The sequence below is a fragment of the Chrysemys picta genome, chromosome 1, assembly GCF_011386835.1.
Source record: "Chrysemys picta bellii isolate R12L10 chromosome 1, ASM1138683v2, whole genome shotgun sequence".
Lineage (NCBI taxonomy): Eukaryota > Metazoa > Chordata > Testudines > Emydidae > Chrysemys > Chrysemys picta.
In genome coordinates this window covers 332716498-332743711 of record NC_088791.1, presented here as the reverse complement: position 1 = coordinate 332743711, position 27214 = coordinate 332716498, and the positions used below count along the sequence as shown (strand labels likewise).

Sequence of the window (27214 nt, the reverse complement as noted above, 5' to 3'; positions counted from 1 at the left end):
TGAATATTCTTGAAGGAAAATGGTTTAATCTGTTGAATTGCCTTGTGGAATGTTGTTGGCTACCCATACGGAAAGCCAAATTTTACGTACACAGATTTACAACATAATCTGCATCAGAAAAGACCTCTGTCTAATGGATCATCTAGACCACACCATGCAGAATGACAGGATAATTTTACTATTCTTAAACCAAATCTGAGAGAGATCAGTCGATTCTAATCTTCATTAGCTTCAGTCAAAGTGGTTCAACAGCGTCCCATGCATTTTTTTCCATTTCTTAACTATTCTAGGAGGGTGGTGAAGCACTGGAATGGGTTACCTAGGGAAGTGGTGGAATCTCCATCCTTAGAGGTTTTTATGGCCCAGCTTGACAAAGCCCTGGCTGGGATGATTTAGTTGGGACTGGTTCTGCTTTGAGCTGGGGGTTGGACTACATGACCTTCTGAGGTCTCTTCCAACCCTAATCTTCTGTGATTCAGTTAAACATTTTGTTAATATTCAACCAAAATTCTCTGCTGCACTCTTAAGCCTTTACCTTTGTGGTTTGTATTCCTTGCCTAATCTGCATCCTTGTTTTATGTGGTTATAGGCCACCCTGTCTACTTTCAGCCTTCTCTCTCTAGAGAAGATGCCCAACTCAAGCTTTTCTCACAGATCTTAGTTTAAAATATTTTAAATAATTTTATTGCTCTTTTCTGCACTATTTCAAATTCGTCCATTTTAAAATTCTGTGCTCAAAACCAAATGTCTCTCACACGGGGATATTTGGTACCAAGAAAGTGGTTGACAACTAGTTGGAAGATTCCTCCCAGCTGTGGATGAAGTAGTTTTGCAATCTCTGGATTGCTGGATGCACTGAACAAAGTATTACAGTACTGACTCATACAATTTGTCATACTAAATTATTTTACCAATAGCTCCCTTTCATCCTAAAGCACTTTATAGAACCCCCAAACCATTCAGTATGATCTGCATCCCTCTAGTTCAGCGGTTCTCAAACTGAGTCGTGAATTTTAATGGTGCCACCAGGGCTGGCGTTAGACTTGCTGGGGCCTGGGGCCGAAGCAGAAGCCCGAGCCCCACTGCCCAGGGCTGAGGTTACAGACCCCCTGCCTGGGGCTGAAGCCCTTGGGTTTCTCCTTTGGCTCCCTGCCCTGGGTTGCGTGGCTCAGGCTGTCTCAGGCTTTGGTCCCCTCTCCGGGGGACCAGAAGGCATTGTCAGAAAGGGATCGTGGTGCAGTGAACTATGAGAACCCCTGCTCTAGTTTGCACCTGTGTTTGTTTGATCCTTCCCTCTCATACAGCACTTACATTTGTCCTTGCTTAATTCATCTTAAAGATTTCAGAGAGTTTCCCTATTTTAGCAATAATAGACTACACTATGGAGAATACCACTGATGGGAGAGTGGCTATACAGCAATTAGAAGCATGATCCAAGTTCTTACCTCCCCATGTACCTCCTACTTGTGGCCCAGTGGATATAGGATGTACAGATGGATGAAAGGTTGGCTGCAAATCAAGTAGATCATTTGGCAGATTTGATGTGCTACAGAGACAAATTAGGACAACTGTTTGAACTGTATCAAATAGTTTTCAATACAAGGCAGCATTTTCAACTATTATGAACAGATTCACTAAACATTAAGGGGACATAACTATAGCAGTTTGTTTTTAATTTCATGGGGAATATCTTTGGATTGTAAGCATAGCAAGGTCAATTCTCTGCCATGCTAAAGCCCCTCTGTGCCAATCCATCAGCACATAGCAACCATAAGCCTGGTGGGTATAGCCTACTGATTTCTCACACTCTCCTCAGACCCTGATGTCCAAGTAGTGGCCAGAGCATGTCTGCACTTCAATGATGCCCAGCTCACAAAAGTGACCTCACAGGGGCTACTGGTAGCAAGTGGCAGCTCTAAACTGTGCCATGAAATCCAACTTTGACATAGAACTTGTCCCAGACTGGAACTACAAATGGCTCCTCTGTGACCACTGCTCAGCTACACCATCATTTATTGAGTACAGCTGAGAATTTGGCTCAATGACTATAATGCTGATAAACTTTTTTAAAGCTTTTGAAGTTTTTTAAACACTGGCCAGAGCTGTACTGTCATCAGTGATACTGATGCATAAAAAAGGGTAAATTTAATTACCTCTCCATTGGAAACAGATTCAAACCCCAAGAAGTGTCAAGCCACAAAACTCATTGAGGGGAAGAGGAAATATTTCCTTGGTTAATACATGGAAATGGGGAGAAGGGCACACAAGTCATTATAGCAATTGTATTTAAGATGTCAAGTATCTTTCAAACAATGGAAAGGAAAAAACATTTTAATGAGCCCTCTTAAGTTCATAAGATTTTACAGTTATTATACATTTTTTCAAAACGCTGGAGTAGTGTGTCCATCCAGGTCCTAATCATATTTTTACATATAGTACATCAAGAGTTAAAGTCTCCTTTAATCACAAGCAATATAGGAGACAGAATAATAAATACTTTTAAACCCAGTGCACAAAATCACTTAAATCCAAGTTATGTTGGCAATACTTTTTAAGTGAAAAGGTTAATCTAACTTTTGTACTGGTGCCCATCACTGTAGTATCTGATGACTTCTCAGAATAAGTAGATTAGGACAGCAGGAGTCCTTAATTGAAATTCAGGGAAGCTTCTGCTCTAATCCAAATTCTACTCTCAGAATTCTACCTGGGGTAATTTTTTGAAGTGAGAGAGAGAAGAGGAATTCTATTCTTTCTATCTAAAGATTATGGGAGAAAAGTGACAAATATAGACAATGCATAACATCTAGTAAACCATAGAAATAAATTCCTTTCTATGCTCTTTTGCCTGGATTTCAGTTAAAGTAATATGCATTAAGTATGTGATGAGTCGGAAGAAGAGATTCTTTACCTGCACACTAATTTGCGTTTTGAGATGCTTTGTCCCTGTGGGTGTTCCATCGTAGGATGCGTGTGCACCAGTGTGCTCTCAACTGGAGATTGCAAAGGAGCGCCCATGGGACTGTGCAGAGCAGTTCCTCATGCTCCCATATGAAGTCAAATAGGGAAGTGCGGACCCCGCCACCACTCAGTTCTTTCTCAAGCCCAAAGCAAGAGGGCAAGAGGTGGAGTCCATAGGGACAAAATAGCTCAAAGAACTCAAGTCACTCTCCCTTGAGTTTATGTCTCTATGGGCGCTCCATTGTAGGAGACCCCCCAATAGTACCTTAATGTGGAGGTGGGCGCTAAGGATGCAAGCACAAAACAGTTCAGAGGACTGCATCATCAACTGTTGTTTCAGTTCTAGAAGCAGGTAAGACAGCATAATGCTTGGGAAACATAAGGATGGAGGACCAAGTTGCAGACCTGCAAATATCTGCTACGGAGAGCTTTTCGAAAGGGCTGTAGACATGGACTATGTGCTAGTGAAGTGTGCTGTCACTCAGAGTTGTATTCCAGCAGTCTCATAGCATGTTAAGATGCAACTTGAGACTCACTTCACGCAGTCTGTGTGAAAATTGGTTGTCCCTTCATCCTCTCCGCGATAGAGATAGTCTGGGAGAGCCACTGAAAGTCTTAGACCTGTAAAGGTGGAAGGCGAGATGTCCTCCTGACATCTAGTTAGTGTATATAGGCTAGTTTCCTCCCGGAGGCATGAGGCATTGGATAGAATACTGGTAGATGGGTTTCCTGATTAATATGGTATTCCAAAGAGACCTTAGGGAGAAAACCAGGATGGAGATGTAGGGTAACTTTACCTCTGCAGAAAGTAGTGAATGGTGGTTCTGTCATGAGAGCACCGATTTCTCCCATTCATCTAGTCTAAGTGATGGTTATAAGGAATGAAGTCTGAGGGAGAGGAGGAGGAGGAGAGAGCAGATAGCCATCGGTTTGAAGGAGGGTTTCCACAGGGCATCAAGAACCAAATTTAGATGCCATTGGGGGGCTGAGTTCCAAACAGGAAGAAATAAGTGTTGAGAGCCCTTAAGGAATCTGGTCATGGGAGGAACTGAGTGGAAGGAAGAGGATTCAAGGTCCCTAAGTTCTATGACAGTAGATCCCTCCTGAGGGGAAGGCGGAGAGGCACTGAAGAGAGGTGAAGGAGGTTCGAGTACCACACCTGTCTTGGCCAGGACTGTGCTATGAGGATAACCCTCACTCCTTCCTATTGCAGTTTGAACAAGATCTGGAGAATTAGAGGTAGAGGCAGGTAAGCATATTGCAGGGTATGGGGCCACGGTGTTCTCAGGGCATATCCCAGCAGTATCCTCCTTTGGAGCAGAAAAGGTGACATTTTGTGTTGATTGGAGTAGCAAATAAGCCTTCTTCTAGGAGACCCCAGGTTTGGCAGATGCTGTGGAAGACAGTTGCTGAGTTCCCTTTCGTGGTCCTGATGGAAGTTCCTGCTCAAGGAATCCACAATCATATTCTGGAGACCTGCTAGATAGACTGCAAGTGTTTTCCATGTAGTTCAAGTACATGTAGGCAATAATATAACCTTATTGACTGGTAGAGACATCTTTCCTTGGGGGGTGAGGGGGGTGATATTTAAAATATCCACCAGGGAGTGTTGAGAATTCTGACCTCTTCTAACAGGATCTGGAGGGATTCCACCTTGTGTTTCATTAGGTCCTGGAAGGCCCTAAAGTCACCAGCATAAAAGAACAGTGGTGGTATTACCACCATGGAGGAAGAGGACTTGGCTGATGGGGGTGAGGTTTCCTCAATCTGTGACGTCCGTTCATCTTGCGTCTCTCAGTACCAAGGGAGCAGACTGTGCTGGAGGATAGTCTGTCAGACAATGATGTGGTACTGGCAGGTGTTGAGTTTTCTTTTTGGCTGGTACCCTTTAAAACTGCTCATGAAAGTGTCCCCAGGAGTTCCAGTAAGCCCATTGAGCAGGGAAATGTCCTCAAGTGTATTTACAACTGCCAGGTCTAGAATGTCTTATACTGAAAAGTTCTCTTCAGTGTAAGAACTTAGAGGAGTATGCTGGTACAGTATCAAAGAGCCCTGTACCGATACTTCAGAGTCAGAAACAATATCCTCCTCCAGGCTGAAGAGGGGGCTTCTAGCATTGGTGTTAGTACCAAGGGTAGGGGTTCTGATCCTGGTCAGATGAAGAGGGATTCAGGCTGCAGATGTCAGAGCAGTACCGGGGGGGCGGGGGGGGGGGGGGGGAGGAGGAGGGGTGAAGGGGACTGACTCTTGTGGAGTTCCTTAAGAGAGGAGACTCAGGTTCCTCCAATATAACAGTCTCCTGGGAAGAGAAATCTAGAATGCTGGAGGACTATGGTAGCCTGATGCAGCTGGTACTGGGGCCTGGAACAGGGATCAGTACCAATCAGGAGATGGCCTCTCGGGTACCATATACAGTGACACCAGTCTGAGTGCTCTCTTTGGCTCTGAGATGAGGATGACATCAGAGTTCATGTAGAAATGCTGTGTGCATCTTGGTGCCTAGATGTGTCAGGGGGTATTGAGGTAGGTACTTTGTGCTACCTGGTAGATATCTGATCCTAGCTACTTAGGCAGTACTGATGCCTTGGTATCAATTTCAGCAAGGTCTCTTGGGAATCAGATTTATGGGGCAACCGACCCCTTTTCTTTGATTGCCTGACAGAAAAAAGAGAAAGAAGCCTCTCTTCCAAGTCTTTATCTGTGGAATGGTTGTTTGGGCTCCTACAGTCACTGGAGTGGCCTGACATGTTGAAGCTGATTTATGGGGGAGAAGGGGAAGCAGACCCACACTGGAGCTAGGGAGCACAACATCAGGAGGAGCTTCAACCTAGCACATCTATCCTTTCAAGACCTGTCTTTGAATCCCGTGCAGACCTTGCACTTCGACAGCACATGGGTGTCTCCAAGACACCAGACACAGCTGGAATGCTTATCGCTATGGGGAGAAGACCTGAGACAGCTCTGGACAGGGCTTGAACCCTGGTGTCTTCACAGCATAACCCTGAACATCAGAGTACTAAGGCAAAGGTTCTGCAAAATAAATGTGGCGGGAGCCCCCTTTTTAAAGTGCAACTGTGCTGAAATATCAGAGAACAACAAATGAACTAAATAACTAAAACAAAAAAGAAGGGAATAATAAGACATGCACAGCAAGTGAAAGGCAGGAAGCTGTGAAAACAGCAGACACTGAATGTTCTGTTTCAAGCCGCAGGTGGGTGAGAAGGAACTGAGTGATGGCAGGTCCACACCTCTCTCTAGGCCCTGGTATGGGAGCACGAGGGTGTGGGCCTGCAGACACTGCTTTGCAATTTCTGATCAAGAGCACACAGGCACATGAGCGTCCTATGGTGGAGCATCCACAGCAGGGACATATACTCAAAAAAGAATACAGCATTTCTAGATGCTGTTCATCTGGATCTGAAAGCACTGCAACCTGTATTACAGCTTGTATAGAATGATAAAAGTATACTTTAGTGATATAAATGTCCAGATAAACAAAACTTATAGTTTTCGGATAATATGCTTGTTTTTTGAATTAATCTAACTTCCTATGAACTGGCTCATTTATAGTTACTGCCCAACTTTAATGGGATACCGTAAGTTACATCAGTATGTTCTCTTCAACGCACTCTGAAGTGCAGCATTAGTAGGTCCGGTAGATCAGCAGGAATAGACCTATGTTGCCCACTAAGAGACTCAAAATCTAAGTGCCCAAAGATATGCACCATTCCTATCTGAAGGCAGACATGCCTTTGGCCATAACTGAAGATATTAATTAGAAAATTCTTTAGGATCCTTTGTCAGCCTATCAATACACTGGCGCTGGCTCTGCTGGGATCCACTCTACTACTCTCGCTTAACCAGAAAAAAAGGAAACGAGAGAACATTAAGAAAACAAGGAAAGTAAAATCTGACTCATAAGACTACTACTCAAGGTATGTTCTTGAAATACTTTATCTCAGCAATGAGAGAGAGGGTCAGTAGAATTGTATTTTGTAACATGTATTTTGAAAAAAACTAAAGTAGGCTAGAATAGATTAAAACACTTATGAACTTTTCATCTGCAAATGATGTCTGTCTATAATGTAACTTTTCTGGCTGTTAAAGTAGCTTTGCCAAAGCTTGGGTTTCAGATAACTATTGGTGTGACTAACAAATGTTTTTGGATATCCAACAAATAAAATTACATCTGATCATTTTAAATGCTTTGTCCTTTATCAAGGAAGAAACTCAAATGCCATATACTCTTCTGTTTTTACCCTCATGACTTCCGGTTACTAACACCAACTGCTCATTTCTGTAATTCTGAATGTGTTTTTTGATTCAGATAAATGGTTGGTGTCCTATAAATCATTTCCTATATTTGTCGTCTAGTGGGAAATAAAGCCCACCAGAGTGCAAACAGTTTTTGAAGAACAGCAAAGAGAAGAGAGGAAATGTGCACGTTCCCCTGTGAATTCCACAGCAATGGTTAAACATTCTTTGGGTTCAAATCCTGACCAAGTCCCTGCACAATATGGCACTATTTTGTATGACTAAGGGCATGTCTACACTACAAACTTAAGCTGACCTATGTTAGGTCGACTTACAGCCACCACAGTAATTACTGCAGTGATTCATGTCCACAATACCCTCCTTCTGACAGTTATGCACATCCTCACCAGGAGTGCTTCCACAGACTTCAAAGGGGCGGGGGCAGATCTGAAAGCCCAGGCTCTCAGCTCCATGCACAGCTCCCCAGAGGGAGCACGGCTGCCCCACACCCTTGGTTCTCGGTTCCTTACCAGGAACCTGGGCAGGAGCCTGTCTGGGAGCAGGGAGCCCAGGCAGTAGTCCAGCAGGGACCCCAGGGGGCTGCCCATTTGGGAGCAGGGAGCCAGAGGCAGCCTGGCTGGGAGCAGGGAACCCGGGCAGCATGTCGGCTGGGAGCCTGGAGCCCCAGGTGAGGGTGGGGTGCAGCTGGGCTCTAGCTGGAGCCCCATGGTGACAGCCCAACTGATCAGCCTTCTTGACAAGAATGACAGCCAACAACCAAAGTAAGTAACCAGCAGTGTCTATATGGACACTGCATCACCCTAAGCCCTACAACTCTTGTGGAGGTGGAGTTATTATATCGATGTAATAGGGCACTTACATCGGCGGGAGCAATGTGGTAGTTTGTACACGGACATAATTAGGTTGACATAAGCTACCTTATGTCCATCTAACTTTGTAGTGTAAACCAGGCCTAATAGTATTTTTATAAACTAAGCCCAGAATGGAACAGCAGGAACCATTGGTATGGGAGACCAGGACAAGCATTAAGTAATTCTCTGTGACAGAATTTGCATAGCTCCTTTACCCTAGTGGCACTCACCCCTTCATTCAAACTCCTGCCCTCAAATTCTCTTCTGAAACACCCACTAACAGTCACCCACATTAGTAACCCATTTCAAAAATACAGATGAGAGATTAATTAAGCACCATCCTCTGGACCCATCAGTGAGAATTTATATCTGAACTTTGCCAATCTATTCAGTAAGGTCCTTGAGGGCAGGGAGTACATGTGCTGAGCATAACTGGCATTTAGATTAACAAGAAGAATCACAAGGGTCATTAAACAGCTTGTTATCAAATTAATCTGAAGAGGGAGGAAAAAGTATTTCTACGTCATGCTTATATGAATGGGATGTTCTCATTGAAATACCTATCAAAAATCACTTATGGATGGATTCTAGGTAAGAGTAAATTTTTCCAAACACACAATGGCAGTGCAGCTGGATGAATTCAGCTGGAGCTAACTAATAACTGAAACATACCTGTTCGAAGAGCTAGGGGTGGAAAAAATATCAATGGCTGGGGTGGTCATTATGCTTCCCGCTGCAGTAGACACGGGAGAGGCTGCTGTCGTTAAAGAGGTATGAGGTTTCTTTGCAAGTTCTTTTAGACGTTGTTCCTGTTGGGAAAGTGAGCTGGCATAAGAAATCCAGAAACAAGGTTTGTTTATATGGCTTCTGAAGAAAGTAAAACAAAACTCTAAAGAATTCTCTTCACTTATTTCATACAATAAGATGGCAGTCAAGTATGAATGTCTATTTCCATACAGAAAGAAAAGCCAGTACATTTGCAGGATTAAAAGATGTTACATGCCTGTTTTAGAAACTGAATAACTGATAATGGGAAAACTCTCCACAACTTTTATGACATATTATAAGAAACTCCAACGAGATGCATTTGCACAGTACGTGTGATTACAAAAGTGACCTTAACTTTTCTGTAAACAGGAAAACACCTACCTTTAAAGCTTTTAAACGAGCTTGCTCTTCCTCTAATGCAGCTTGTTTTTCCCTTTCATCCACTTTGGTGAGAGACAGGCCAGTGCTTGCAAGGGAAGAGACTGCATTGGAAAGTGTGGTAGCCCTGATAATTGAACAGGGGGGAAAAAAACTGGTTGTTCATATGTGTGTCACATGATGGGAACAGCTGATACGAAAATGCTTTGCTTGTTTTTTCTCAGTTCCTTTATAGAATTTGTAATCTTAACCTGTATGACACACAAATCTGAGATGATATATAAAGTGTTACTTTAAAAAAATGAAATTACGTTAATAAATTATTGCAGTGCAAAATTTAAGTGCCTATACTGCAAAATAGGAATGTTTAGAAATGGTGCTATCTCCTCTCTTGTACATTGGCTCTGTGATCACTCCCCTTAGATATGCCCCTTCCAAGCGGCCTCATATGAATTCATGTTGTAGATTTTTTCTGTTCTTCTGTTAATTTATGAAAATTCAACTTAAAATGAGAGATTTGTACATTTTATGGAGGAATAGAAAGTTCTGGTAAGTTATCTACTATTTTCAAATACAGTTAAATTAAGCAAGTTATCTGGCTCAATTATGAGACTATGTGCTTGATACAATGCATTACATTCCCAGGCAAAAGAGTTTTCACAGATTCCAAGGCCAAAAAGAACCATTGTGATCATCTAGGGTAACCTCCTGTTTAACACAAGCCATAGAAGTTCCCCAAAATGATTTCTAGAGCATGTTTTAGAAAAACGTCCAATCTTGATTTTAAAATGATCAGTGATAGAGAATCCACCATGACCCTTGGTAAATTGTTCCAATAGCCAATTCCCCTCACCATTAAATATGTGTACCGTATTTCCAGTCTGAATTTGTCTAGCTTCAACTTCCAGCCACTGGACCACGTTTCACCTCTCTGATATACTGAAGAGCCAATTATTAAATATCCATTACCCATGTAGATACTTAAATGCTATAATCAAGTCACCTGTAAACGTTCATTTTGTTAAGCTAAATAGATTGAGCTCTGAGTCTCTCACTATAAGGCAGGTTTTCTAATTCTTTAATCAATCCCGTGGTTCTTTCAAATTTGTGATCACATTTTAAAAACATAATGGGAAAATAAACAGTTAGAAAAAAATCTGGTTTGACAAATCTGGTTTTACTTTTAAGATAGACCAGCAGTTCTCAAACCATGCATCAGGACCCCAAAGTGGGTCTCGACCCTGTTTTAGGGGCCAACGCCCGAAGGATTCAGCCCTGAGCAGCAGGACTCAGGTTACAGGCCCCTTGGCTGGGGGGCTGATGCCTTTGGGCTTTGGCTTTGACCCCTACCCAGGTCAGTGGGGCTCGGGCTTTGGCTCCCATACCTGGGGCAGTGGGAATCAGACAGAGTCAGGCTTTTGTCCCCCGTCTTGGGGTCGTTTAATAATTTTTGTTGTCAGAAGGGGGTCGCAGTGCAATGAAGTTTGAGAACCCCTGAGAGGAACAAAAAATGTTATTTTAAATACTCCAGTAAAAAATTAACCAGTTAGATTTTATTTTACATTATTGTAATTTTGACAGTACAGGAAGAGGACAAAATCATTGAAAACTAGCACTAGCCTACTAAAATTTAGTTTTAAAAGTTACAGTCTTATATTTTAAGGTCAATATAAACATGTTACATGGAAGTGAAATTTTTAAGTTTGTTTTTCTTAAATTTTAGTAGCAACACAACAAAGAGCAGCTGACTGACTGTCATGATTTTATCGCCAGGGACATTCCCAAAGAACCTCCAATTTCCTAGACTATTTTGCATTTTAACAAATGTTACAAAAGCAGTGGGGCCATTCAGTGCCTGATCACACTCATGTATTTCGACTCTTTATTTCAGTATTTTTCTGAGAAACAAAAGGACAACTTGAGATATTAAAAGACATAGTGAAGAGCATGCATATGTGTTGAGTATTTTACAGAAATACCAACACTGATTTATAAGAACAATCTAATTAATAGTATGGAAAATTAAAGATTTCCAAGCAGCAAGCAAAGGCACCAAAAGTTAGAGTCTCAAGGTGAAGTCTGAAAGTTCTACCATTATGAAGGCTTCTGCCATTATGTGAATTGTTCTCAGTTCTGTCTACTCTAGTTGCACTACATTTAGGCCTGGTCTACAATACAAAGTTAGGTCGACCTAAGCCTACTTGTGCATTTGTCTACACTTAATTTGTCTCCCACTGATGAAAGTGCCCCATTATGCCAATGTAATTACACGAGCTCCCTGAGCGGCATTAAGCCATGCTTGATGTTCAGAAGTCAACGCAGCGCAGGTGTAGACACTGCATTACTTATGTCAACCCTAGAAGTTCTCCAGCAGCTATCTCACAATGCTAAACACTGACCGCTCTGGCCACAATTGTGAACTCCACTCCAAGGGTCATGTACACCTCCAGCTCCCCCTCAAAACCCTATTAAAACCCCTGTAATTTTTTGAAATGCCTTTTCCTGGTTGCACAGGATGGTGAGCACACCTCTATCTGCTTTCCATTATTGTGCAAAACTGCCTGGCTGACCATGCTGGCTACATACTCCAAATGCACTCCTGCCTAGAGTAGACAGGAGATAATGGATCTCTTGGGCCTGTATGGAGAATAGGCTGTGCAAGCATAGCTCAGAACAAGCTGTAGAAATGCTGACATCAATGAGCAGATTGCTTAGGGGATGAAGGAGAAGGGGTACAAGGATCAGCAGCAGTGCACTAGAAGAGGTAGTGGTAGAAGTAGTGGTATAACAAAAAGGCAGGAGTTGCTATCTGCTTTTCATTCCCATCTAGAGTTAGGCAGGACAGTTTGTTTATGTACACAAGAATGACCCTTGAATCCTCCTGAGAGATGTTGATGAAACTTCCACAGAAGTACACTGCAATCCTCTCTCAAAGCTTTTCTAGGGATGGCAGCCTTATTTCTTCCCCCACGGAAGGACGCTTTCCCTCAGCGATTACTGCAATGGGCCTGCAGAAGTTAACAGGCTACTGGCATAAGAGGATGGAGCTCATCTGATAATCCTTGTGTCTGGCTGTTCAAATTCAGCAAACAGCCAATCCATTCCACCCTCCACCCCTTTGGCAAATTTTCTCCCAGGGCTTCACAGATATTACGCAGGACACAACAGTCAACTATAACCAATGGGATATTTTTCCCACAGATCCAGTCTAATGAGTAAACAATACCAACGACACTTCCATCTATCAAAAGCATATTCAACTATCATTGTGCACCTGCTGAGTCTGCAGTTGAATCTTTCCTTGCTGTTGTCAAGGTGGCTGGTGTATGGCTTCATGAGCCAGGGGAGTTAAGGGGTCAGCTGAGGAGTTAAGAAGGAAAGAAGCAGACGCAGGGAGCCAAGTATGCACGCAGACAAGCAATATAGTAACTGTAGCAGTTGTCTGCTGATGTAACTTGAATTGGCAAAACTTTGTAGTATAGACATGGCCTGAGACTGGAAAGCTTTATGTTGTTTAACCAACAAATACTATGCTGTCAACAGCACCAAATTCATCAACTGTTTCAGTGCTGCAAGAGCAACATAATGTTCATTTCAACACAACCCATACAGACTGTTTCAAAGTAAGGAACCTAACATTTGATTCTTAACACACTGTATAAGAGGACAAAGGCACATATACCTGCTTGCAGCTGTGGAGTCTTTGATTTTCTTTCCTTCTAAAGAGGCTAAATGTTGTTCCAAAGCATCAAGAAGACTGCTTGGTGCCTGCAAAAGGGCAGTGAGGGCATAGATATGAAAAATCCAAGACAAAACCAGGCACCAGCTAAAAAAAATAAAAAAGAAAGGTATGATCCTGTCACCACAGTGCCAGAGAATGCAACTGAGGGTAACCGGACATGGTCTACAGCTCAAAATATTGACACCACAGTATTTTGACACTAAGAACATAACTTGGGCAAAGTATTTTATATTATCAGGTGGTACAATATCATCCACTACCATGCCAGTTCTATTACTCATGATTAGGGCCCTACCAAATTCACAGTCCATTTTGGTCAATTTCATGGTCATAGGATTTTACAATCATAATTTAATGATTTCAGATATTTAAATCTGAAATTGCATGGTGTTGTAACTGTAGGGGTCCTGACCCAAAAGGGGGTAGTGGGGGCACTGCAAGGTTATTGTAAGATGGGGTCACGGTATTGCCACCCTTACTTCTCCGCTGCTGCTGGCAGCAGCACTGCCTTCAGATTTGGGCAGCCAGAGAGCAGCATTTGCTGGCTGGGAGCCCAGCTCTGAAGGCAGCGCCACCGCCAGCAGCAGCATAGAAGGAAAGACGGCATGGTATGGTATTGCCACCCTTACATGCTGCCTGCAGAGCTGGGCCCTCGGCCAGCCGCCGCCAATCTCCAGCCACCCAGCTCTGCGGGCAGCACAGAAGTAAGGGTGGCAGTGCCACAACCCCGCTACTATAACCTTGCAAACCCCGCCCCGTGACCCTCTTTTGGGTTGAGACCCCCAGTTTGAGAAACACTGGTCTCCCCTGTGAAATCTGTATAGTATAGGGTAATAGCACACACAAGATCAGATTTCATGGTGGAGACCAGATTTTATGGTCCGTGACACTTTTTTCACGGCCGTGAATTTGGTGGGGCCCTTCTCATGATGGCGCCTATCAAAAAAGCAATCCATGAAAATGTTGGAAAATAAATACTAAGAAAAGGCATAAAGAAAACAGACAATTGAAATGAGTAGTCTATGTTCCAACTGAGATTAAAAAGGAAGCTGTGCCCATCTGAGGCAATACACACATACACAAACTGAAAGTCTTTACAAGTAACCAACTAATACTTTGAAGCCTTCTGCTTAGAGTAGCCACCTTGCTAAGGGATCTCATTTGTGAAAGCTGTATTACGTAAGCCTCTACTACAAACAGATCAGTTTCCATCATACTTTAAAAATGGTTTCAATCTTAGGAATTTCATGTTTCTTCAAATATTTGATTTTAATTCTCTATTTTCTGCTCTCAAAATGATATTAATTTGACAATTGTAATATATTACAACTGTAATTAGTTTGCATTTTCACACATTAGGATCCTGAAATTTGTGAGTGAAAGACTTTCTGGTTAAGAGTTCAATTTAGTCACGACTCATCTCAGAATTTAAGAATATGGTGATAATGTATGCAAGAAAACCAATACATGACTCCGCATTTTTCTGAACACGCAACCCAAGAAAGAAAGAAACATGTATTCACATATGCATAACAGTTTATGTACCTGAGAAAGATCTGGTATGTCTCCTCTGTCGATTCCAACTTGCTGTAACAAAACAGATTTATGAGCTTTAGAACTAACTAGTGTTTATTTAAAGATTACATTGCTAAAAAGGAGAAACTACGTTAACGTGCTCTCATGCAAGGAAAGCAAAAATCCTCTGTACTCTTTTTAGTTTACATAATTTGAGCTCTACATTTTTAGATTAAAACAGATGTAAAAAAAAATCAAAGGAAATCAAAGTAAAATATATGTATACATTAGGCTGTAGTGAGTTTAAAATGTTACCAAACCTAAGTTTGGAGTGCCCTTCCTGAAGGTCCACAGAAGAGATTTTGAGAACCAAGCAGGTGATGGTTTGTGTAGGAAGGGAAATTCATGAAAGCATTTCTCTTATGAAGTAAATTACAGAACGCAAGCATTGAGAACTACTGACACAGTACGTATTTGGAAGTACAAAAATAGTATATTGCATTGATACAGCCTCTTTTATCCTCCAAGTTCCAAATCACTCTACAAGCTATACAACATAGACATCTTAACTGAACAGCAGCCATCCCAGTTGTAAAACATCATATGGGTTTCACAGTGCAGATTGACACTACACAACAGTTTAGAACCATCAAGTGAGGATAAGTACCATATCAGACAAACTGCAGGGAGAATTTTAGATAGGCAGAATGTAATTACCCTTTCTGGAATTTGACCAGGACACTTAGATTAGCACTCTACTGCTCAGACTGAAACCTCGTTAGTTCAACAAAGCTTCAGAAGAATGCATGCTGCTACCACTGAATCAACAAGAAAAACCAAGAAAAAACACATTGCATACAACAGAAGGTTTTCAGATGCTGTAAAACTCCTTGTGAAATCCCCTATCATCAACTTCAGCCATTGCTTTCTCATTTAATGTTGATCCTCAAATTCTTTTATCCCTCAAGTTTGACATAGCAGAATTGATGGTGCCAAACAAAAAAGGGCTAGATATGGTGTCTCAGAAAGAAAAAGACCACCACACACACTTTTCTTCTTCCTAAGTTTACCTTTAAAGAAAACTAAGCACAGCTATATTTTGTGTGTGTATACAAGCTAACACGCAATGTCTCCCCGGACCAAAGTAGCCACTAGCCCTTTATACAGTAGGAGATTTATATGTTTATTCTTATATCCTCTTCTCAGCAAAGAAAAGCTACTTCTCAGCAAAGAACTGTTAAAAAATTTCTTTCTTTCAATATGCAGGCCCTTATTGAGCTTGTCCCCTTGTTATTAAACTCTGATAAAATGCTCCTTGATGGACATTAAATCTGCCAAATGGAAAGGAAACGTAGCTGCTTTATCAGAGTTAAGTATTTTATAAACCGTTTGAGCATGAGGGCAATTTTGGCATAGTGAGGTTTACCTCTGCAACTTTGAGGAACTCTGAGATCCTTGTCATTCTAGTGAGAAACTTCTTATATATGTCAAGGCCTTCTTTGCACTGGTTTTTTTTCATGTCAAAGTATTTTTCTGAAAATGGGAAAGTATTCAAAAGTCACATAAGAAATAAATATACTGTATATATTTTAAACAGAGAGCATGTACAAGTAACTATAATGCAAGACAAGTTACTTCACTCATCACTATAAAAAAAGTATCTGCAGCCTTGTTTCTTCACTTTTCCACGTTAACGGTGGAGGCCACTATGATACTGCATGAGAGATGGAAAAGCAGGCAAGATTAATATTGGAGTCAATGCTTATGCTGGCCAAGATAAAGACACAAATTAATGATTTTTGTACATTTTCCCTTCTCCAGCACTTGATGTATTTGGTTCAGTCTCCATGTTTAACATGGTCAGAGATTTTAGTGTATATATCTATATCTGGAAATCAAGTAAGGAAACCCCAATGCCAAGCCACAAGGTTATCTGACAAACATAAAAAGTTGGTCAAATAGGTGGAGTTACTAGTAGGCTGTTTACAGAGGTAGCTGTAACAATGATCACAAATTAACTTCCTCCCACCAGTTAAAAAATACCAAAGTGGGTGTGACTGAATTGAAACTGCTCTGTAATTTCTGAATACTGTATGTTGACCTGGTTATTGGGGATTTTTTTTCTCCGCAAACACTTGTGGGTTGCTAGGGACAATGCTTGAACTGTTAGCTTTGAAGATTTTACCTACTTCCTAGCCAACTTGAGAAACCAGTTTTGTACCAGAAAGGCCAAAGCCCAGAAACACAGAAGAAAAGAAAAAAAAAAAAAAAACATGCCCATTTAAAAAGGCTTGTTCCCTCAAGAGAAAACAGAGTTTGGGGGAGCCAGAATGAGCCAAACATGCTGGGGTGCCTGAAGAAGTTCGAAAGAACAGGAGTACTTGTGGCACCTTAGAGACTAACAAATTTATTTGAGCATAAGCTTTCGTGGGCTAGAGCCCGCTTCTTCGGATGCATAGAATGGAACACACGGAAAGAAGATATTTATACATACAGAGAACATGAAAAGGTGGACGTAGCCATAAGAAGTTAGGTATGCCTAGTTTACTACCAGGAATAAGCTGCTAAAATAAGTCATTCCTTTTAACTTAAATTTTAATATTACTTACAGGTTTAAGTTTCTCTGCCCCTCCAGCGTTGTGGCACATTAAAAGATATAAGTAATTCAGCCTTTAAGGCATACTCTGTGTGTAGGGCCCTACCAAATTCACGGTCCATTATGGTCAATTTCATGGTGATAGGGTTTTAAAAATCATAAGTTTCATGGTTTCAGCTATTTAAATCTGAAATTTCACGGTGTTGTAATTGTAGGGATCCTGACCCAAAAAGGAGTTGTATGGTGGTTGCAAGGTTTTGTTGGTTTTTTTGGGTGGGGGAAGGGTGTTTGCGGTACTGCCAGCACCGCAGAAGTGGGGGTATCTTCAGAGCTGGGCAGCTGGAGAGCGGTGGCTGCTGGCTGGGAGCCCAACTCTGAAGTCAGAGCCACCACCAGCAGCAGTGCAGAAGTAAGGATGGCATGGTATGGTATTGCGGCTCTTACTTTTGTGCTGCTGCTAGCAGGGTGCTACCTTCAGAGCTAGGTGCCTGGCCAGCAGCTACTGCTCTCTGGCCACCCAGCTCTGGAGACAGCGCAGCGCAGAAGTAATGGTGGCAATACCGTGACCCCCCTGCAACTCCCTTTCAGGTCAGAACCCCCAATTTGAGAAACGCTGGTCTCCCCCATGAAATCTGTGTAGTATAGGGTAAAAGCAAACAAAAAAACAGATTTCACGGGGGAGACCAGATTTCATGGCCTGTGATGCATTTTTCATGGCCGTGAATTTGGTAGGGCCCTATCTATGTGATAGATCATGCTATCGTTTAGAGCAGGTACTCATTTCACAGGGATAAGCAACAACATAAAAACCTTCATAGCCAGCCAAATAGAATACATACAAAAAATTATAAACACTGTTAGAATTAAGTTTTAACTATGGAAGTTAAACTCTCTATGCTTCTTTAACAATTCAGAGTGGAGAAAAAACTGTCAATTTTGCTATTTGATTTTGAGTCGAGGTTTTCAGTGACAGGCGGAAAACTAGTTCAAGGAAAATAAATTTTCCATGCCAAAAATTCTTGGACTTTGTTTTTAGGAAATTGCATACTTTGGATTACATGTAAGGAAAGTACTAACAAAGCAAAAGAATCCTTGGCAATAAAGCTGTCCCAAAAAACTGAAGATTTTCTTAAAACATTCTATCTTCATGTACTGCTTTGTCTTATTCCTTAAAGATCCAAACAGCTATAAATTCTGAAAAAAATTATATATCCTTGCTTATTGAAAACACAAAGAACTAATTCTGCAGAGTAGAGTAATATTTACCCAGAAGGTTAATAATTCCTTCATTATATGCTGCAAAGAGTCTAATGGCATCTTTGAAGAGGAGCATGAAGGCAGCATTTATTACACCATTTGTAAGCTCGTTGCTATTGACCTAGGGAGATTAGAAAAGAAAATTAGCTCATCTGGATTGACATTTTATCAGAAAACTTCCAATTAATAATTAAGTTTCAATATTCTAACCCAAAGACCTGCTTTCCATTAGCAAATGGACTGTTTATAGAACATGGCAGCATTCCAAGTTAAATGGAACCTCTATCAGCATCAAAGATGACAAGTTAAATAATCAAAGAAAAGCAGGTCGGCAAAAATACATGACTAATATATCACAGATTAAGAGGGGCCAAAAGAATAATTAGAATAAGTTTTGTTTATTTAAAAAACTTCTTAAAGGCATGTACTCCTAAATGAACATTAATGAAGTGGTCATCTTATTGGGACATCAGTACTTCAAATTAAGTGTACCAGCTACAAGGCAATGTTCCAGGTGTATTTTGCTCCTCAAATTAACTATATTAGATTGGACACAACATGTTAAAAATATGTAAGGGAATTTTACTTTGTACATATTGCATCACTTGTTTTCATAGCTTGTGAAAAGCTGTGGAGGAAAAGTCCAGCTGTGTTAATTGACAGTGTCTCTGATGTGTGCAGAAATTAAACTTACATTGAAGTCAAGAAGTGCATCCATCTGATTTTGTATAATTGGTACAGTTTTAAGGAGTTTTTCTGTGTTCATTGTTCTCATGACTCCATCAGCCCTATTATGCAAACAAAACAGAAAACAAACCACCAATTGGATTATGAAAGAATATTTTATTAGTTAATATGAAACACTGGAGCATATGAAACAGATCAAAAGAACAGCAATGCCAGAGGCAGCATATTCAGACGACTGAAGTAAGAGGCACGCCTTGTGATACTCAAGTTGTCTGGCCAAAAGAATGGCAATGATTGTCCAGAAGAGCCACATCCAACTCTCCTTGGCCAGAAGACAGCACCTGTGACAGGGTCTTCAAGGACTGATCTTTGTTCTCTGAGACCAACAGAAATGGCCATGCTCAAAACTATTACACTACCTCACCCATCTTCTCTCTCTAAGATCTTTTAAAAGCATTCGTAAAATATAGGATTATAAATACACTGTATGTGGAAATCTGCAGTTACAGAAACACTGAACAAGATTTTACAGTTACATTCGACAAGTTTTTTTTAATAATAAAATTGGATTTTTTTTTTTTTTTTAAAGAGAATGTCAGTTATCTGGGTCTATTTAACTTTCATTTGGTTGATGTTTTAAACTAGATACCCAGAGAAGACAAATGCTAAGAGAAAAAGAAGGTGCCCTAGGAGCAAATGAACAATAAACAAGAATTATTGATAGTAAACATTTGCTTTCTACACTACACGGACTTAAAAATAACATTCACTTTATGTAAAAAGGCTTGATACCAAAGTCAAAACTTATACCTCTTATAACCTCTTGCTTGTTCAAACTAAAAATCAGAATCCACTGGACTCTGGAGCACAAAAGGCTGAGGATTATTACAGCTGGAAAAAGCCAAAAATGTCAAGGAACGAACACCATCAAGAACATCCTCCTGTTAACAGAATTCCTTACAATTAAAAATAGTCCTCTTGCCTGTTGGTCAGGTGGTGAAAGAATGGTTAATTACCCTACATTAGATGAGCTTCTTCAAGAGGGGTGTCCACATGGATCACACTCTTGGTGCATGTGTGCCCCAGGCGGACAGATTGGTTTCTTTTCGCTAGTAGTGTGTGTTGGGGCCACAGTTGCACCCTAGCTATTCTTGCCCACCCCAAACACCCCAAGGGCATAAAAGACAGATCAGGACCAATTGTCCCTCAGTTCCTTCACCAATACAGAATCTCAGAGGCGTATGACTTTGCAGTAATGGGGAAGGAGAGCAGGTCATGGAGTCCATGTAGACAACATCTCTAAGAACCACAGTTGCTGCAAGTAACCATTCTCTCCAAATAATGGTCTATAGGGATTCCACCTTAATACCATTAGATAGAGTGCATGAAGTTTAACATTCCCGGGACTAGTGTATAGTCCAGTGTAGCTGAATGGGTGCTGAGAGAAGACCGCTGGTGACAAGATGCCCAAATAGAAAGCCTCTTTCATTTATGAGGCTAATTCAGTCTAGTTGAGGCTTTCCTTTTCAGATCAACAGATTCTTTTGGGGGATGTCACTCAGCCATGATCTAGGCTGTCAGATAACAACAACAATGGGTCCAGCTGTAGAATTTGATGGTTCTGCAAGGCTCTTCTCAAATGAGATGCGTAGTTAAACACCAATGGTGCCAAACACAAGACAGCTTTCTGGCATATCAAAGAACACCTTATTGGCCAGATTAGGTAGCTACCACCGGTTGCCTCAATCCGACGCACAGTCTGATTTCCATTTCATTTTTTTTTTCCCCAAAAGACAGTGTTCCCCAAAATTTCTGAAGACAGACACATTACAACTCAACTGCACTGACATTTTTGGTGCATAATGCACAGAGTATATTGATTAATACCAGTGAAAAGATATTCAACTTGGTTATTTGAGAACAGCTTGTTAGTATGTACTGCAAGCCAGATCTTAAAGAGAAGAAAAATAAAAACTACAGTTCTTACCCTCTTTTTACTTTGGTGAAGTCAAAAGCCACTTGTCTGTAAGAAACTGCTTTTTCATTCAGATACCTACTATACCGTCTGATAAATGTGGACATGTCATACCCTAAAAGAGAAAAGGTTTCAACAGCTTATCGCTCCTCCAGTCAATTTTTATACAAAGCCAATTATTCTGACTAGGCAATAAGATATACACTTATAGCTTGTTTTTGTTTACAAGTTTTCCCTTAATCCACCAATATATAAAAACGGTTACAAAAGACTGGTCTCAATTTTTTTTGACACACATAAAAATATTGTGGTGTTAAGAGCTATACTAAGGGTAGGCAACCTATGACACACATGCCAAAGGCGGCACGCGAGCTGATTTTCAGTGGCACTCACACTGCCCAGGTCCTGGCCACTGGTCCGGAGGGGGGGGGAGGAGGGGGCGCTCTGCATTTTAATTTCATTTTAAATGAAGCTGCTTAAACATTTTAAAAACCTTAAAATATATTACTGGCACGCGAAATCTTAAATTAGAGTGAATAAATGAAGACTCGGCACACCCTCACTTCTGAAAGGTTGCCGACCCCTGAGCTATACACTGTACAGTACACACCCTGAAAATCTGAATACATGATGTAGCAAATATCTAAAGATGTCACATAACTGTGTAATTTCCTTTACCATCTGAAGTTAACCATCTCCTGGAAGTCAGGGAGCAGATTAAGTATTTTTATATAAATCTGTGGATACTAGCATAGAAAGTGCCTATATATGCTTACTGATTTATTTGTTGTAAGATTTCTTAACTAGCATACGTGTATGTACAAAAGTCTTACATTTTCAGAGCCAATCTCAAAGTCCATACATACTCTTTTAGAAGTTAATACAGCAAAATGCACTGAACTAAATTGACATTAATAAGTGGGAGTTTGCACATGCAAAGATTGTAGGATTAGACTGACGTATCTTAATTACATCCAAAAATCTTTCCTATGGGTGCAGGCCATGAAATCCTATCCTCTGCTTTATTCCCCAGAGGAAACACGGGAGTTAGGTGGCAAAGGTCTCTTTTCATATTCTATGCCAGTCTACCATTGAAAATTAAGTCTTAGCTTGACAGGTTTGAGTCATTTACCACAATGAAAACTGCTGTCCAAAGCCATCAGCAAGAGTACATATATTATGCTATAATTATGGCAAAACAAAATTGAAGCAGCTATATAAAGTGCAAAGTTGGAGACAAAACAGCTATTTCAGTACAGGCAAATTAGTAAATTTTTAAGAATAGCTCCGTGCATGAACAGAATTACATGCAGCAGTGGGGAAACCTAGTAACAGGGACCAGTAACTGTTTCTTGCCCGATATCTACTCTAAACAAAGAGACATCTGACTGAAACAATTATAGTTTCAAGCAATTGGTCCCTACTACAGCATGTACAGGAGTTCATTTAGTTTTGGCCTTTTTATTTTGTTATACTTCTCCCAGCCTTGCAGAATACATGAAAGTGAGTAGCTCAGGCACAAAGATGTATTTGTCTACCCTTTACCACGACGATGGATAATTTACAAATGTTATTTCCTTGTTAAAAATTTTATTTACCCCTTCCTTGCAAGGAGGCAAGTAGAATTTTGCAAGATGGAATTCAATCATTCTATAATAATTAATAATAATAAGCAGTATAATAACAACAAAAATAAAATAATAATAAAAATAAAAGGAGGACCCCACTGTGTGAGGTAGTATATGTGAAGTTTTTGGTGTAGAGCAGCGGTTCTCAAACTGTGGGCAGGACCCCAAAGTGGGTCCCAACCCCCTTATAATGGGGTCGCCAGGGTTGGCTTAGACTTGCTGGGGCCCAGGGCTGAAGCCCGAGTTCCACTGCCCGGGACCGAAGCCAAAGCCTGCGGGCTTCAGCCCTGGGTGGTGGGGCTCAAGTTGCAGTCCCCCGCCTGGGGCTGAAGCCTTTGAGCTTCAGCTTTGGCCCCCTGCCCGGAGCGGTGAGGTTCGGGCTTTGCCCCCCTTCCCACCCGGGCAAGCTCAGGCTTCGGTCCCCTGTCCTGGGGTCGTGAAGTAATTTTTGTTGTCAGAAGGGGATCGCAGTTCAATGCAGTTTGAGAACCCTTGGTGTAGAGAATACAATACAGTCTGATCTGATCAAATCATTATCTTTGGAGCATGACCTGTCTCTTACTATATGCTTGTACAGGGTTTAACACAATGGGATTCCAATCTCAGCTGGACCTCTATGCAACATTAATAATAGTTTTTGAATTGATTTCTTCCCTGGTAGAATTGATTTCTTCCGACCTGGAAACTGAAAATTTTATTTCATATTTATTCATTTAATTAATCCTACATAGGCATGGGGATAGGCTGGATGACCACCAATTTAAATAAAAATTAAGTGCTATTGGTCTTCTTGTTTCAACCAGTACCAGCCAGCATCAAGAACAAATCTCTCCTGCCCCATGGTGAAACTGGAATGCATTATGGGAGTTTTAACCTCTCATTTTATCTTGTATTGGCTGTTGTTGGAAACTGGTTCAGAACTATAATAAATAGCATGACTAAAATCAAACTTATATAAGATAAAAAATTATATCTATTATTTCCATGTGGCACTATTTTCTACAATGCCACAAATGCTAGTCAGTTGGAAGATTATGAATGACATCCACAGAAGTGTTCTAAAATGAAGAATTTCACTTCTTGGAATGATATGCAATTTTTTAAACCACTGAAGAGAGGCAGTTCATCATAACTTGTGAAAATACAGTATTTATTATTCCCTAAAATACCATGTTAGTTTTTATAATGAAGATACCTTACCTTGCAATCCACTTTTGTCTAGGAAATTGCTCAAATTAAACAGTGTGTTTCTGGAAGCTAGATACTGGATAAAACGCTAGATGGAGAAAAAAAGATTTTGAATCAATAAGAAGTTATTGCTTTGCTGGAATTTTACTTAATTCTGCACTTAAACAATTTAGTTAACTCAGTGCTATCAAACTTTCAAAAAATTTGTAGTGTAACTTGCAAATAACACAAACAACCCATACACTTCTGGACAAAGCTGTAAGTGAAGGAATACAGGGTTTAACTACTATTTAACTAGTATTGGTGAAGGATTAAAGGACCCTTTGTTCTAAACTAGAATTAGCCACAGGAGGGCAAACTTCTCATACAGACATTAAAATTAGATACAAGGCATTAAAATTTGGCATTACAACTTTTTTCTTCCAACATACTCTATTTGTAGAATCTTTCTGCACAGCTGGTAGCAATTTTTGAGCTAAATAAATACAAAGATATACTGAATGCAAATCAATTTCAAGTTAGGATAACTGATGGCACGTAACAATCAGTTTGACAAGTTGCCTTCCAACTTGCAGACGATTTCTCCTTTACTTACAAAGTAAACCTGGCAATTCTAATGCCAAACCAATTTTATGAGGATTATGAGGCTAACAATATTTCTTATGATGGAACTTTTTGGTAACTAGAAATGACAATTGGAAGATGAAACTCCTAAAAACCAGGATCAAGTGGTCTTTTTAAGACTAGGGTCAGATCAAAACCTCTAAACGAAGGTTGTAGAGCATCCTGCAAGAAACTTGAAAAAACTCAACTTTGGTTTCAAAGTCCTTGTGGTCTGTTCCAATTTAGTGCTGGCTGTAGAACAGTCTTGTGATTCTTTGGTTCATATTGCATTGGTTTCATGAAGTACTTATTTGAGGTCTGATTTTCAAAGACACTGAGCACCTGCAGCTTGCATTCACATTATTTGGAGTTGGGTGCTCTGCACCTCTCAAAATCAGGCTTTTAGTTACTACAAATAGCGAAAGTGTACATTTTAACAATACATAATCCTATGATTGCCTGCTTTAATGGAAGTGAATTAGCAGTAAAAGTATTGCACACCTGAACTCTTCTGTTTCTCAGTTGCTTTATTTTGTCTCATTCAAAACATTAGCAGAGACTTGTTTTTCATTTGGTTTACTTTTGTAGCAGAGCTCTACACAAGGAATTCTGGTTCACGAGACAAAATCTCCCTACCCCCACATACACAATGTCAGATGCTCTGACATGTACTGGCAGAGAACTATACTATTTTTTTTACCAGATCAGATTAGCAGTAGTCACTCTATGAAATGTAAACCTTTCAACTGAAAATGAGTGTCTGTATTTCAAAACAGATTACTTAGACATAAGCATGTTGCTCTGCTCTAGCTGAAAAAAGGGACTCATTTTTCAGTGTGCACATTGTGGTTGGGGCGGGCTAGCGATCATACCTCTGTAGAACCTTTTTTTTCATATCTGTTTTATGGTGTATAGCGTGCATCCACAGCCAAGGTCTCTTTCAAAACTTCTTACTCAGTTACCTCTCACATGTGGTGGCTTCCAGAACTGATTGTAGTACAAAGGCTTTCTTCACTTACACTGCCTACATCAACACTTTGGCATTTGTAATCAGGGTATCAGTAGATTACCAAGAAATAATGTCTACCTGTACCAAGAAGTGAGCTAGGGGTTCTTGACAAGCTTTATCTTTAGTTCCTTGTACACTTAGGTTAAATTTAAAATATTTACCTAAATGTTGTTTAATTTAATTACCTTTAAATATAATTATGGGATTTTATTTAAGAGATATTCAGCAGCATGAAGATTTACTATTAATACTACATAAAGATTCTTATTCATATTAAATAAATTCAGGAACCTAAAGGAGAAATGTTCTTATCAATTCAGGTTTCATCCTGTCTAGTCTGTATCTCATACTTTAGGAATTGCATGTCTAACCAACACCAGTATTGTATTTGGCCTTCTATACTGAAGATTACATTTTCTTTCTTTCCATTCAAAACATTTTAGAAGAGCAACTTTACTGTACTCTTCATGGATTATAAATCATATTTCAGAGGATTAGAGAGACAAGCATTTTATTCCCTTTCGTTCTCCCCCCCCCCCCCCACCGACCCCCAAACCATGGTGGTGTTAATTTTCATCAGTAAAGAAACCTCTTCCCCAGCCTTCTAAGCAGCCACATGGCTTTTCGTACTTGTACTCTCAATGCTACATTCTAGCCTGCACAGGATTCTCGAGGGGAAACTCTCCAGAAGTTGTGAAATATTTGCTTAATCCTGCTATTCTAATGATCCTTTCAGCATTTGTTTAGGATTAAATACTGTTAAATCCCTACTGGGCACATGAATGCTTCAGAGTCCCTTTGAAGAAAGGAAGAGTTTTTTGCTAGCCAGTAAGAAGGGTTGCTATGAAACAAATTCTGAATACTGACTCGCTCAGCCCTATTTTTAGTCTCTTTAGAAGTTTTCCGATGTATAAAGAATGAAGAGGAGAGCTAGGTGGAGAATGGTCATTCCATTTTGTGAAGATCCTGGGAGCGCTGGGTCCAAGGCAGTTTATCAGGAAGGCTGAAGAGGAAGTAGGCAGGTAAGCCCGCAAGAAGCCTGCCTTGTTTCTGGCAGAATTTCACTGATATTGAACCATATCTGTGAAACATTTCCATTTTAACATATTAACAAAAAAGTTTTGTCAAAATGTTTCCAACAAGCATTTGGAGTGAGCTGAATAACTTGCACCTATGGGAACAAATTTATTTCCTCTTCCTCCCTGCTGGTCTGAGTAAGTGTATTACCTACTACATATATTACAAATGTCTTCCTGAAAGTCATCCGTCACATAATTTTTCCTTATGTGCTAACTTTAGAAAAAATGAGATGGGCAGAAAAGCCAGTGCCATTGGAAAAAAGAATTTTGAGGCAGCAGTTTAGTGAATTTTCAAATCAAGTCTCTTGCTAAAGGGATTCAGGGCCTGGAAGAAGTTACATCCTTATTGTAATCTCTAGTTTCATCCATTGCAGCCAATTCTACAGCTCAAGGATGACATGGATTCATTCATAGGGTAAAGATCTTGATAACTGCCCTGTTACAGGTATGTGCATAAAATTAATGCTAAATCTTGTCACTGAGTATTTCTGTCTCTGAAAACTGATCCCCGAGAACTGATACAACAATGAATACGCACTAGTGCTAAGTTTTGCTAAGCTATATGTGGGGAGTTATAAGTTATCACTTGGTGGTAAGGGTCTTTTTTCCCCCACTCATAACTCTTGGCTTTTTGTAAGTGTACTATCTGAAAATACCATTGTAACCTAAAACATCACGCAGAGAATGGTTATATAGACATTGTAC

General features: G+C 40.4%; 1 protein-coding gene across 21 annotated transcripts in view; it reads right to left on the bottom strand.

The window, feature by feature from the left end:
• Positions 1-27214, bottom strand: part of PICALM (phosphatidylinositol binding clathrin assembly protein) — a 120530-nt gene that overhangs the window by 46025 nt on the left and 47291 nt on the right. For all 21 annotated transcript variants that reach the window (XM_005287533.5, XM_005287540.5, XM_065581700.1 and 18 more), the window contains exons 3-12: positions 23831-23906; positions 21015-21117; positions 19035-19128; positions 18350-18461; positions 15914-16020; positions 14518-14559; positions 12913-12998; positions 9234-9357; positions 8757-8893; positions 1446-1546 (exon numbers count right to left, since the gene is read on the bottom strand). In XM_005287533.5, the coding sequence (XP_005287590.2) occupies positions 1446-1546; positions 8757-8893; positions 9234-9357; positions 12913-12998; positions 14518-14559; positions 15914-16020; positions 18350-18461; positions 19035-19128; positions 21015-21117; positions 23831-23906 (982 nt within the window). The remainder of the gene's footprint in view (positions 1-1445; positions 1547-8756; positions 8894-9233; positions 9358-12912; positions 12999-14517; positions 14560-15913; positions 16021-18349; positions 18462-19034; positions 19129-21014; positions 21118-23830; positions 23907-27214) is intronic.